Raw genomic sequence first — 12,581 nt, 5'->3', positions numbered from 1 at the left:
GAATAACTATCAACAAAGATTAGATAATATCTGCTTCCAGACCCAGAGACAATTGGGGCGGGTCCCCACACTTCAGAACAAATAATCTCAAAAGGTTTTGAAGCTCTCTTATTAATGGAATGAAAAGGTAATACATGACTCTTGCATGAAAGACAACTAGAACATTTATGACTGCTCTCATCCCCATTAAAACTTTCTTTTGGAATGAGATTATTAGAAACAAGTTTCTTAATAAAATGACTCCCGTAATATCCTAACCTACTATACCATAAAAATGACTTATTACATTCAGAGATACTAAAAATACTGGCAGAAGAGGAAGAACATGACTCTGATGAAGGCTTCGAAATCAGGTGAGAAGGGCGAACATCATGACATGGAGCTTCTTCAAAGACATAAATGTTGCCTCGTCTCTTTCCTTCAGCGAATGTTTCTCTCGTGCGTAGGTCCTTGAGTTGCACGGAGAAGGGAGTGAATTCAACTGAAGCATTATTATAATCAATAAGTTTGGAGACGGAGACAATATTTTTCTTAATGTCAGGAGCATGAAGAACGTCAGAAAGAGTAAGAGTGGAATGTGACAAGGGAATGAGAGTCTTTCCAACATGAGAAACAGGATGGTGGGATTCGTCTCCAGTGACAATGTTACTTTTTCCGAAATAAGAAATAGGGTTAGAAATTTTACCTGCATCGCCGGTTACATGAGTTGCTGCCCCTGAATCGACAAACCACGTGCCTTCATCACTCTGCTTCAATTTTAACTATGACAAGGCAGATATTAACAATTCTTTAATCTCTCCACTGTCTCTGGTATTTGAGAACTTTCTTTTGGTTTCTGTCTGTGGATCCTTTCCTTTATTCTCTGGATTATGCCAACAATTCGCCTTGATATGCCCATTTTTGTTACAAAGGAAGCAAGTAGGAATGAGTCTTGGTTCCTGCGCATAAGTTTACAAGTTTGGAGTAGGAAGCAAACCACGCCCTCCGTGTCCACTTCGCCCTTGTCCTCCTTGTCCCCGTCCTCTACCATAAGTCACTCCTGTGGTTAAAACTTCTTGAGTATTTGGATGATTATGAGTTTCTTCAGAGAATCCCTTCAGAGTCATTTTATACTGGATCAATTTGGCTTGTAGCTCATCGAAGGTAGGAAGAACAGGAAAGCACAATAGTGAAGTAACTATCATATTGTTGTCAGATACCAATCCACTCAGAGTTTGGTGCACCATGTCATTATCACTAACGACACACCCTATAACTGCAAGCTGGTTTGTGATAATCTTTATCTTGTTCAAATATTCCATGATGGTCATAGAATCTTTTCTTAGTAACTGAAATTCCCTTTTTAGAAAAACAACCCTTGCTTGAGAAACCTGCGAATACGTCTGAACCAGTCATTCGTAGAGTTGTAGCGCTGTATAGTTGTCAGGAATGGCGACGAGAATCTCTTGAGACAAAGTTGATGTGATGTATGCAACAACTGATTGATCTTTCCTTTCTCAATTGAGAAATTCAACATTTTTGACATACACGATTGAACTCGCCCCTTTATCATCTTTTTCTTCTCTCGAGACAAATTCTGGTGGGACTGAAGTGGTTCCATCCAGGTGACCTAAGAGGCCTTGACTCCTTATGAAAGGAATAATTTGTATCTTCCAAATCAAGAAATTTGAAGTGTTCAACTTTTCAGAAACAAGCTGGTTGAGAAAACTTGAAGAAAGGTTTGATTGAGTGTAATAAGGATCCATTGAGAATAAGAATCAACAGGAGAATCCACAAAAAATTTTAACCCTCCTTTTTTTTTGGGAACAGAAGGTCGTAAATTGTCAGAATCGGAGGATGTAGGAACTGATGTTCAACGTTTGAAAACTGATATTCAACGGCGTGTGAAAAACACCTTCACACGTTAAATATACGTCTCCCTTTTTGACAAATGTAGAAATGACTAATCAAATGATAGATTGCACAGCGAAGCAATGAGAAATCATGGGAAAACTGAAAACTGTAGCATTCGAATATGAAATCATGGGAAAACTGAAAACTGTAACATTCGAATATGTAGATATAGATTTTAAAAGATTGGGCAAAAAGCAAAAGACGATGAAACAATGAATAACAATGATTCTCGTGAATGGGTTGACGTGAATCAGTTCACCTGGAATCCCTTTCACGTGAATCTATACACTTGGAATCTTGTAGCCCCCCTTTTTCATGATTTTGGTTCTCGTGAATGGATTTCACGTGAATCACATATGGACAAAAGTAGTCCCACGCGAGGTGTGAGAACGCCAGGGACTTCAGAAAAGAGGGAAACAAAAGTAGACAAGGAAGGGGAGTAAGAGAGGAACGAAGAACCTTGGATTTGAGTTCCTCGACTCTGCCGATATTCCTTTTCAGCCTTTAGGTGATCTATGTTCTGATACCATGAAAGTTTTTCATTTGTACCTGTATTGAGAGAGAGAGAGAGAGAGAGAGAGAGAGAGAGAGAGAGAACCCAAAATGTCGATTACGGCTGTCACGATTTCTTCATACAGAAATCGTGACCTAATGGCTGTATTAATACACTTAAGTGTACATTGTGGGTCGGGTAGGGTCGGGTTTGGTGTAATATCCGAACCCTGATACAAATAAAAATACAGGCTTATGCATGAATGAACTCGGGTCTGGGCTTATACATGAGTGTTGCGGGTCTGGTACATGATCTAGACCCGAAACACTATTCACCTTTTTTCAGAAACAACTTTGAAATAACATATTGCTCAGGCATGTCATATCAAGTCAAGGCATGTGAAAAATTTCATTCTTACTATGTATAAAAATCAAAATTTATGCACATAACGAGATCTGGAGGAAATTTACATACATGTTCAAACCGAATTCCAGATTTGAGCAACCACCATGTGTCATTTTTTTTTTTTTGCAATAAGAAACTCGAGCCTAGCCGATCCCGTCGGCTGGGGTTCAGGCCCAACCCAGCTGAACCCAATCAGCTGGGTGCAACAGGCCACCTGCCTGTCAGCAAACAAAATCCTATTTTTTTAACATTTTGTTTCAGATTTTTTTTTTATTAAATTTGGCTCACCTAGACAGCCGAGCAGGGCTCGGCTGGTCTGCTGATCAGCAACCACCCTGCACAGGCAGATCCTGTGCAGGTCTGGCAGACCATGACAGGCCAAGCCGAGTATGTCTTGGCTGGGCTGCCATCGAGCCCAGTACAACAATAAAAGTAAAAATAACGTGCCAAGAGGAGACTGCAGACAAAATTTAAGCGCCTCATAAAGATTGTTATGGAGATATGTATATTCAACTTGCATGTATATGCTTATTCACCAATAGTTAGCACATGCATATTCAGACTTTTAAATATGATATGCATGGTTAGATTACATATATATGCACATGCATTTTTTGGATCTTTCAAGGTTATATGCATGCATAAACAAATTTTTTCTCTCACAAAATAGCATACGCTCATTCAATGGAAATCAAAGGAAATCAAGCCTAGCATAGAACAAGCACTCCATTGGCTATTTTATCATGAAATAAATTTTGTTTTAAATGTATAGAATTTTATTTGAGAAACGGTGAAAAGAACTATCAAAACATCCATGAAAGGGGATCCATGAATCCCCATCTATGTATTTTAGGATAAACATCCATATTCACTCATTTTCTATGGATTTTTATCAAAATATTGCATGGAAATCCAATCTATATTCAATTTCTCACTTGATTTAAGAGAGGAAACCTGTACTTCGATCGTAGATCGAAAAGAACAAGAAAAAAATAGTGGAAAATGTCAGATGGTTGGAGAAGAAGCTCCCTTCTTCTTCCCTCTTTTCTCTCTCTCTTTCTCTTTTTTTCTTTGTCCTTTCTTCCTTTTTTTTAAGGTTTATATAGCCAAAGAGGGGGTGACACCCCTCCCTTCTCCAGCCCCTTCTAGATGGGCTCGAGAAGAGAGTACAACTCAATATGGGCTCTCTTCTCTCATGAGAGTTTCAAAATTTTTGAAATTTCAAAGTGTTGACTTTTCAAAGTTTTATTTTAAGTTGACTTTCTAAAACCTTCTTACATTCTTCTAGGTGTGTTTAAAGACTCTTTTAAGAGTCCTAAACCAAAGCTAACCGAAAATTTCGGAATTAAATAAAATTAATTAATAAATACTTAGAACCTTCCATAAGTGATTCTATATGGGTTTAAGGACTCTACTTAGAGTCCTAAACCAAGACTTAAATCAAATTTCGAATTTGAAATTAATTAATTAATTTTTGTTAATTAATTAATAAGTATCTAGAAACTTCCAAAGGTTATTTTGATAACATAGAAGACTTCTTAACACTAAATAACTCAAATTTAAAGCTATTTAATGAATTTAAAGTTGGAAAATCGTTGGGCAAGGATTTGGATCCAAGATGCAAATCCATCTTAAAAAATCCGAATGGGTCTTGAACTGGATCAATACCAAATTAATATGGGTATTGGATAGAGTGCATATCCATATTAATTTGGAACGAATCCATAAGATCCAATCCAAATCCGGATTCGAACTGACAAACAACTCATTTTTTGGAAAAATTTGATTTTCGGGCAAACCGTATCCCGAATTTAGAAAAGTAAAATACCGCTACACTCATAATTTCGAGATGCATCCAACGATATATAACTTGAATTTTGCCTATGAAATTTTTCCGAAAATAACCTGAATTTCGCTCCAATTTTGCTTGAAATTAAAGGTCGAAAATAAAACTCTTTCTCATGTTTTAAGTAGCTTGTTTAGGCTTTGACAATGAGACCTGTGCCATGCCCAGACTCAAAAGCATTGTTCTAAAATCGAGAATCTATCAATTTTTTCTTCTATACCTAGCCAAATTTTTGAAAATCTCAAATTTAACTAAGTGTAAAAATACGCGATATTACATACATAACCAAGGAAACACAATTGGTTTGTTACTTGTGCTGATACGTAATCGGCAAATGGTCCTCGTGATCATGAAGGATAGATTTTATGGAGCTCTTTCTTCAATTCTTTGTTCTTGGCTATTAATTACACTTAAATTTAGTGTAGATCCAAAGACAAATGTAGACATCCATGTCAACAAGCACTTAGTTAGACGTATTCAACACAATTCAATTTGGTGCACACACGAATGTTAGAGATTGTGAAAGCGCATTTACAGTTTCAATCAATCGAAAAAGGCATGGAAGACCATATTATTTTTGTACATGACTGTTAATAGAATTTTTATATTAAATTATGTCCTACAAAAGATTATTTTGGTTACTAGGTAATAGGTCAGATCATATTTATTGTGCTTCATTTATTTCAAAATTCATTCTAAAAGCTTCGGCGATGATCATATTTATTTTGTTTTCCCGTTGACCTCTCTCATGACTACATGCAGGAAGCTGGAAACAATAATAATGGTAAAGCACCTCATTCTTCGTGGCGGAATTACGATGACTTCAATGAATACTTCTGGTAGATTTGATGGCAAAGTTGCTATTGTTTCAGTTGGACGAGTTACATTTACTTATTGATCATTATTTTCCAGGTCTCTCAATTGCTTTGAACTTAGATGGCCATGGCGTGAAAATTCATCATTCTTCTTCAAGCCCCAAAAGAAAGCCAAGGTTGATGGTTTTCTCTTTTAGCGTATATTCACAACTTTTGTTGCTGATAAACACTTGCTCGCTCTACTGATATCTATAAGTGGAATTCCATATATTATGAATACATGACCTTTATTTTAGGTTGAGAATGAATGGTAATAATGGAAATTGGTTTAGAGGGTATTATAAATTACATTGAAAGAATAGAAGTAAAAAAAAAAGATGTGAGAATGACTACAAAGAGATATGTACACAAGTAGGAAACCATATAGAGTCAAGGTGCAAGCTTATTATAATAAAAATTAGTTTCTTTAATATAGAAAACATGGAACTGGCGGGGAAGGGGGAAGCAAAGGAGAAACAACAGGAAGTGACTACAAGTGAGAGAGAAACAATTAAGAAGCGATGGGGAATTAAATTGGGGATCATAGCAGAATCGATTTCAGAAGCAACAGGGAAATGAGTTTCCCATTTTCTGAAGCAGGTTTCCCCTCGCTTTCCCAGCCTTTGAGGAAGTGGGAAATTTTGTGCTTTCGAAGTGCGGTTTGGGCAAGCACACTTCCCATGTAACCAGGCACTTCTGGTAACTATGGTGTAAACAGCCTGGTGTTTAGTCACAAATTATTACATGAAAAAGTGCGTTCGTGCACACATGCGATCTGTTTTTATCTTTTAAATGAATAGAATATTTCAGTCTTTTTCTAGAGCAGGTTTAGTTTCTAAGAAAGTGCTTGGCCACTTGGCCACACCAGGATGCTTCGTTGACACAATCAAACCAATGTATTGTGGACATTAACTTCATCTATTTCCTTTAAGATCCTGACTACTTTTTTTGTATCCCTTTGCATTTTTTTATAATTTTTTCATTAATTTCATAACATTTCAATTTCAACTTAGTTTTATTATTTGATGCTTTTCATTGACGTGATCTAAAATTGTTGTTCTAGCATTTGCATTTGAGATGATGTTTATGTTTCATTGGTTTATGTTAATGTGTGTGCACATGTATGTGGCCCTGCCTGGTCTGGCTAGATCTCGGAACCGGATTTTTTTTTCTTTAACAGAAATTTTTTTCTTTAAAACTATGCATGAACATAGTTGTATAGGCGAAACAGGTTGTCAAACCATTCAAAGCTGCACAGTCATGCACATACCACATTCATTGCTCAAAAAGAAATTCATACATCAGCATAGTCATATTTACATACCAACAAATTTTACTATGTGAAAATATACGCACCACACACAGTTCTACAGATTCATGAATTAAAATATCAAATATGAATAATCAGATTCATGAATGAGTTACAGATAACAAAAAACACAATGCCTAGGTGACTTACAAATTCTCAACATGATCACGATTCCAGTTTTTTCTTTTTTGCTGAACACAGAATTTCATTACTCAAGTTTATGCAAACTAAAACCATACATTCACGTTTTATCAAACAGCCTTTATCAGCTTGTGGGTTTCCATAATCATGTGAGTATCATTATACCAATGATAAAATCTGATTCAGGTAAATGTCAAGGCATACATACAACTAATCATATCCACGTGAACCCCATCATGTCTGATTCACATCAAAATAAAAGCATATATACAACCAAAAACTAATTCACGTGAATGTTAAGGCATGCTTGTAACAAGCTGTACATATTATGAGGTAAATTCTGATTTTTACAAAAAACAATACACATACAGAAATATATATATATATTTTAAAAAGTGTGAAAAAGAATAAAAAACACCCATGTAAAAAAGGATTCATGGATCCTTATCCATGTATTCTAGTATGAACATATTGATTCATCCCTTTGTCATGGATTTACACTAATTATTGCATGTGAATCGAATCAAAGTTCGATTTCTCACTTAATTCAAAGAGAGAACCCGTACCTTTGAAAAAAAATCGAAGAATAGAGAAAAACAATGGTGGAAAAGGGGTTGGGTTGGGTTGGAGAAGGAGACTCTTCTTCTTCTTCCTGCTTCCTTTCTCTTTCCCTTTCCCTCTTTCTTTCTCTTTTCCTTCTTTCCTTTTTCTCTCGCTCTTTTTTTTTATAATGAGTCTGAGAGGGGGTGACGTTCCCCCCTTCTCCCGCCCTCCCATTCTAAAAGGGCCTGGAGAGAGTTTCCAAAACTTTGGAGTTTCCATTTTTTTTAAACTCTTTAAAGTTGACTTCTTTTTAAAACTTTCAATCATTTTAAAACTCTCTCTTAACCTCTCTTAGGCAAGAATAAGGATTCTTTTAGAGAGTCCCACTCAGCCCAAAAATAAAAATTTGGAATTGATATTAATTAATTAAAAATATCTAAAAACTTCCAAAAATAGCCAAATTAACCCAAAGGGCTTCTCAACCTTATTAAACTCCAAATTAAGGCTTTATATTGAATTTAAAGTTGGAAAAACATTGGGCTTGGATTTGGATCCAGATCCGTGTTCAAGATCCAAACCCATACAAAAAACGAAAATGGATAAAGATTTGGATCAAATCCAGATTTAAGTAGGGCTTAAATTAGACCCAAATCCATATTAGTTCGGATTGTAGGCCTTGGATCCAATCTGATCCAACTCCGGATCCCTTTCGACAAACAACTCAATTTTCAGAAAAACATAATTTTTGGGCCAACCGAGACTCGAATTCAGAAAAGTAAAATATCATTGCGCTCAGAATTTCGAGACGCATCCAACGATATATTACATGAATATAAAATTTTGAATTTTGCCCGAAAATAACCCGAATTTCACTCAAATTTTGCTTGAATTTAAAGGTAGAAAATAAAACTTTTTATCTCATTTCGATTCGCTCACCTCGACCTTGTCGATGATATATGGGTCAATCCCAGACTCAAAGACATCAGTCTAAAAATTGGGCCTCAAACGATTTTTCTCTTAGACTTTGCCAAATTTTTGAAAATCTCATAAAATGAATAAGTACCAAAATACGCGATATTACAAACTAAGCATGTTTTCTTGATTTCACAAAACAAATCACACACACACACACACACACACACACACACACACACATATATATATATAGACAAAAAAATAACAATATATATAAGAATATTAAATGACTAAACTACCCTTGTGCCTAGGCGGAGGCAGCTTAGTATCCAACTACGTGTCTTAGTCGGTGCCTAGTCGGCAAAATTGGTACCTTTTAAAGTACCCACTTTGGAATTGCAAAGCTTAGGCGTTTTACTTACGCCTAGACCGACTCGATGGACTAGTCAGTGCCTAGTCGGGGCTTTTGATTACATAGATAAAATTGTATTGTTAGCCGCACTTACTCGGCTGAAACTGAAACAAAACAAGCCAGATATGATATATTGATTCTGTTGCAAGAAATCATTTCAGTGGCAATGTGGGTAAGTTTTCGAAATTGATTCCGTATCATGGTAAAAGCAATGTTATAACCGGTGATGTAACTCAACATCCCATATCTCATATTGTTCAAATTTTCATCCCTATGTCCAATTATGAGTTTCTTTTCTTGTCCAATGTCCTTTATGTTTCTCAATTCAAGAAAAACTTACTTTTTATTTCCAAACCTGTAGATGATACTAATTATAGCATCGTATTTACCCCTATTTTTGTTTATGTGATGGATCTTCTCACGAAGAAGATGTACGTTGAATGAGAAAGATGCAAGAATATGTATGTCCTCAAGGAGACTCATGTGAAGAAAATTAAACGTGCCATCAAAGTTGGAGTTGCTGCAATTTTCATCATCGTCTTTGGTTTATGCTTTCAGTATTCATGAGTCTATTAAGCCTGAAATATGACATAGTCGTTTAGCCCATTGTAGTAGGTGTTTTGTTGAAAGACTTGTTTCTAGTCGTTTGATTCCTAAGTCTTGTTTAGGAACGGTGAGTAAACATTCTTTATGTTTCAATTGTCAAGTGTGCAAGAGTCATGTATTCTTTTTTCTTTATCTGACAATAGCACTTCAAGACCATTTGAAATTATTCAGTTTGATGTTTGGGGTCCAACACCCAAGAATTCATTGTCCGGAAGTAAGTATTATGTTATCTTTGTTGATGATTTTTACTCATTATTCATGGATTTATTTTATGAAACACAAGTCTGAAGTTATTGTTATCTTTCGCCGGTTTCATGCCTTTGTTATGAAATAGCTATCTCTTCCTATTGTTAATTTCCAATGTGGTGGGTGGGGGTGGAGAGTTTTGTTCAAAGGAATTTATTAGTTTTTTACATGATAATGGGATTAATCTCCAGATATCTTGCCCATATGCACCTCAACTAAATGACATTTCAGAAAGAAAGCATCACTATATTGTAGAGAGTAGTTTGACTATGATTCATGCGAGTGATATGCGTTTATTCTTGTGGACAAAAGCTTTTCATTCTACAATGTTTGTGATAAACAGGCTGCCAATAAAAGGTCTACAAAGCAGGTTACCATTCTTTATGTTATATGGAAATGCCGGATTTCAAAGAGTTGAAAGCATGGGGCTGCACGTGTTATGTTCATGTTGGTAAATCGTTGAGAGCTAAATTTAACCAATGGGTTCATGTGTGTGGATTCATTGGATATGGGGATAATTGTAAAGGTTATCACGGCCATGATCCTTTGGGAAAGTGTATTTGAATATCGCAGAATGTTGTGTTGGATGAGCTACTTTTTAAAAATGCTGCTAATGTTAAAAATAACCCATCTGCGGGTAAAGTTGTCCAAATAGAATCATATCAGCCATGGCTCAATGCAGATTTATTTTCGTGTCCTAATTTTAGAGAGTTCTTAAAAAGGGCAACGGGAAGCCACTTGAAATAAGTGCAAAAAGATGCAACCATGTACAAAGAATGTTGAGCAAGACAATCTACAACAAGAAGCTACTGATCAACCCACATTCGAATTTCATAGGTACAAAGAAGGTGTAGTGCACAACATGAGATCCAAAACTACAGAAATAGGACCAGCAAACCAAGAGATTCAAAATCAAGAAGAAAATATTATTGAACATCCGATAGAGAGATGGGTAAGTTATGACAACTTTTCTATAGAACATAAACTGTTCTTAACTGAGATAACTAAGCATGATGATCCCAAGTCGTATAATCAAGCTGCCAAAAAAACGGAGATGGGTGGAGGCTATGAATGCAGAAGTGAAGTCCCTTTATAAGTGTTACACGTGAGAAGTCGTACCAAGGCCTAATGGGAAGATTGTAGCTAGTTCGATGTGGGTTTATAAGATAAAATATAAACCCGATGGTTCAATAGAGAGGTACAAGGCTAGGCTTATAAAAAAAAGTTACACAGGAGTGCGGCGTGGACTATGATGAGACATTCAACCCTGCTGGCAAAATGCGTTCCATAAGATTGATTTTATCCCTTGCTGTAGGCTATGGCTGGTCTTTAAATCAGTTGGATGCGAAAAATGCGTTTCTATATGAGAGCTTGAAACTAGAAGTGTATATGGAACAATCCACGGGGTACATTCAGACTGAAGAGGGTACTATATGGTTTGATACAAGACTCCAGATCTTGGTTTGAGAGTTTTTCTTCAGAAATTTAGAATCATGGTTTTCAACGGTCTCCACTTGATCACTCTCTTTTCATTTATAAGGAGAAATGAAAGATGACTTATTTATGTTGATGACATCATTGTGACAGAGAATTCAGAAGAGCATATTAAAGAAATCAAGATTGTTCTTGCCATGAAGTTTCAAATGAAAGATCTCGGGAAGTTGAAGTAATCTCTCGGGGTGAAAGTAGGTAGGTTTCGAAATGGTGAGCTTGTTCTGACACAACATAAGTATACTATGGATCTTCTTGCCACAACTGGTACGGAAGATTGCAAGTCTGTCTCCATACCAAGCCTGATACACCAAAGATTAAGTGTACCGAAGGAGAGTTGCATGATGATCCAATTGAATGCAGAAGTATAATAGGTATGCTTCAATACCTCACTTTTACTAGGCCAAATATATTATATGCTGTAACCAAGTTTCTCTGTTCATGCATGAACCAAGGGTCAGTCATATGGAGGCATCAAAAAAGATATTAAGGTATTTGAAGAGCACAATAGGAGACAGGTTGGTGTATAAGAGGAGATCACAAGTAGAGGATATGTTAATGTTAATGTCATATTTTGATGCTGATTGGACAAACAATTCAGATGAGAGAAGATCTATTTCCGGTTATTGTGTTTAAGCAGAGAACATGGCTATGGCAGCAACTACATCAGAATTGAGTTGGATAAGATATCATTTGACTGAGCTGGGAGAGAGAATACCTATGTCACATGGATACCGCTGCATTTACGGGGATACATCCATCTTTATGAAGTTTTCAATATGACTAGTATATAAGGAAACACATTACTGGGGCCAAAAATGAAGTACCCATGTGGCATAGCTAGGGCTTCGAAAAGCAAAAGACTACGGAAGTGGTTATTCTAAATAAAATATGTGTATATAGTTCGGTGTTTCATTTAGAAAATAAAGGGTTGTGAAGAGAACATATACGTTTTATCTGTATAATAGATTTTGATAAATTTGTGTATCTGCTTAACTAGATGCTGCTTAGGATATACTTTAACAAAATGATTGTAGAGCAACGCAATGCCACCTGTCATTCAGTTGGATGCATTTAACAATGGTGTTTTGCAAGATGGTACTTGATCTGCTTTTATGCATTTAAGGTGTTGAAGCTTCCTCAGGTGTTCTGTGCGTGTGCATACTTGTTTTTTTTTTTTTAAAATTCTATAAATTAAATGCTGTATCTTGGAATATCCATATTTGGGGTTGAGGGGGGGGGGGGTGTGGAGGATAGGCCAAAAGCAATGCAACTCATGATGGAAGAACTTTTTTGAACCAGCAGTTCCAACTGCTTAACTGCCTGCTTTTGCCCCTGGACCGCTTCTGTTTACACTGTGAGCATGTGAATGTGCAATGCATCATGCTGCTGCTGGGGTAGAGATGATTGAAGTTCTATTATATGTA

At 36.2% G+C, this 12,581-nt stretch overlaps 1 protein-coding gene across 3 annotated transcripts in view; it reads left to right on the top strand.

Annotated features, from left to right (window-relative positions):
* The window catches only part of GSL10 (glucan synthase-like 10), a 234,036-nt gene that overhangs the window by 62,189 nt on the left and 159,266 nt on the right, over positions 1-12,581 (top strand). For all 3 annotated transcript variants that reach the window (XR_016432360.1, XM_090008729.1, XM_090008730.1), the window contains exons 12-13: positions 5,400-5,476; positions 5,550-5,628. Coding sequence is in view for 2 of the 3 variants with exons in the window: in XM_090008729.1 (XP_089864855.1) it covers positions 5,400-5,476; positions 5,550-5,628 (156 nt within the window). In the remaining variant the exon portion in view is untranslated. The remainder of the gene's footprint in view (positions 1-5,399; positions 5,477-5,549; positions 5,629-12,581) is intronic.

Source organism: Nuphar pumila, chromosome 6 (assembly GCF_984573655.1).
Source record: "Nuphar pumila chromosome 6, dmNupPumi1.hap1.1, whole genome shotgun sequence".
In the NCBI taxonomy this organism is placed as follows: domain Eukaryota; kingdom Viridiplantae; phylum Streptophyta; class Magnoliopsida; order Nymphaeales; family Nymphaeaceae; genus Nuphar; species Nuphar pumila.
The sequence above is the reverse complement of the archived record's forward strand: the minus strand, read 5'-3'. Positions and strand labels throughout refer to the sequence as shown.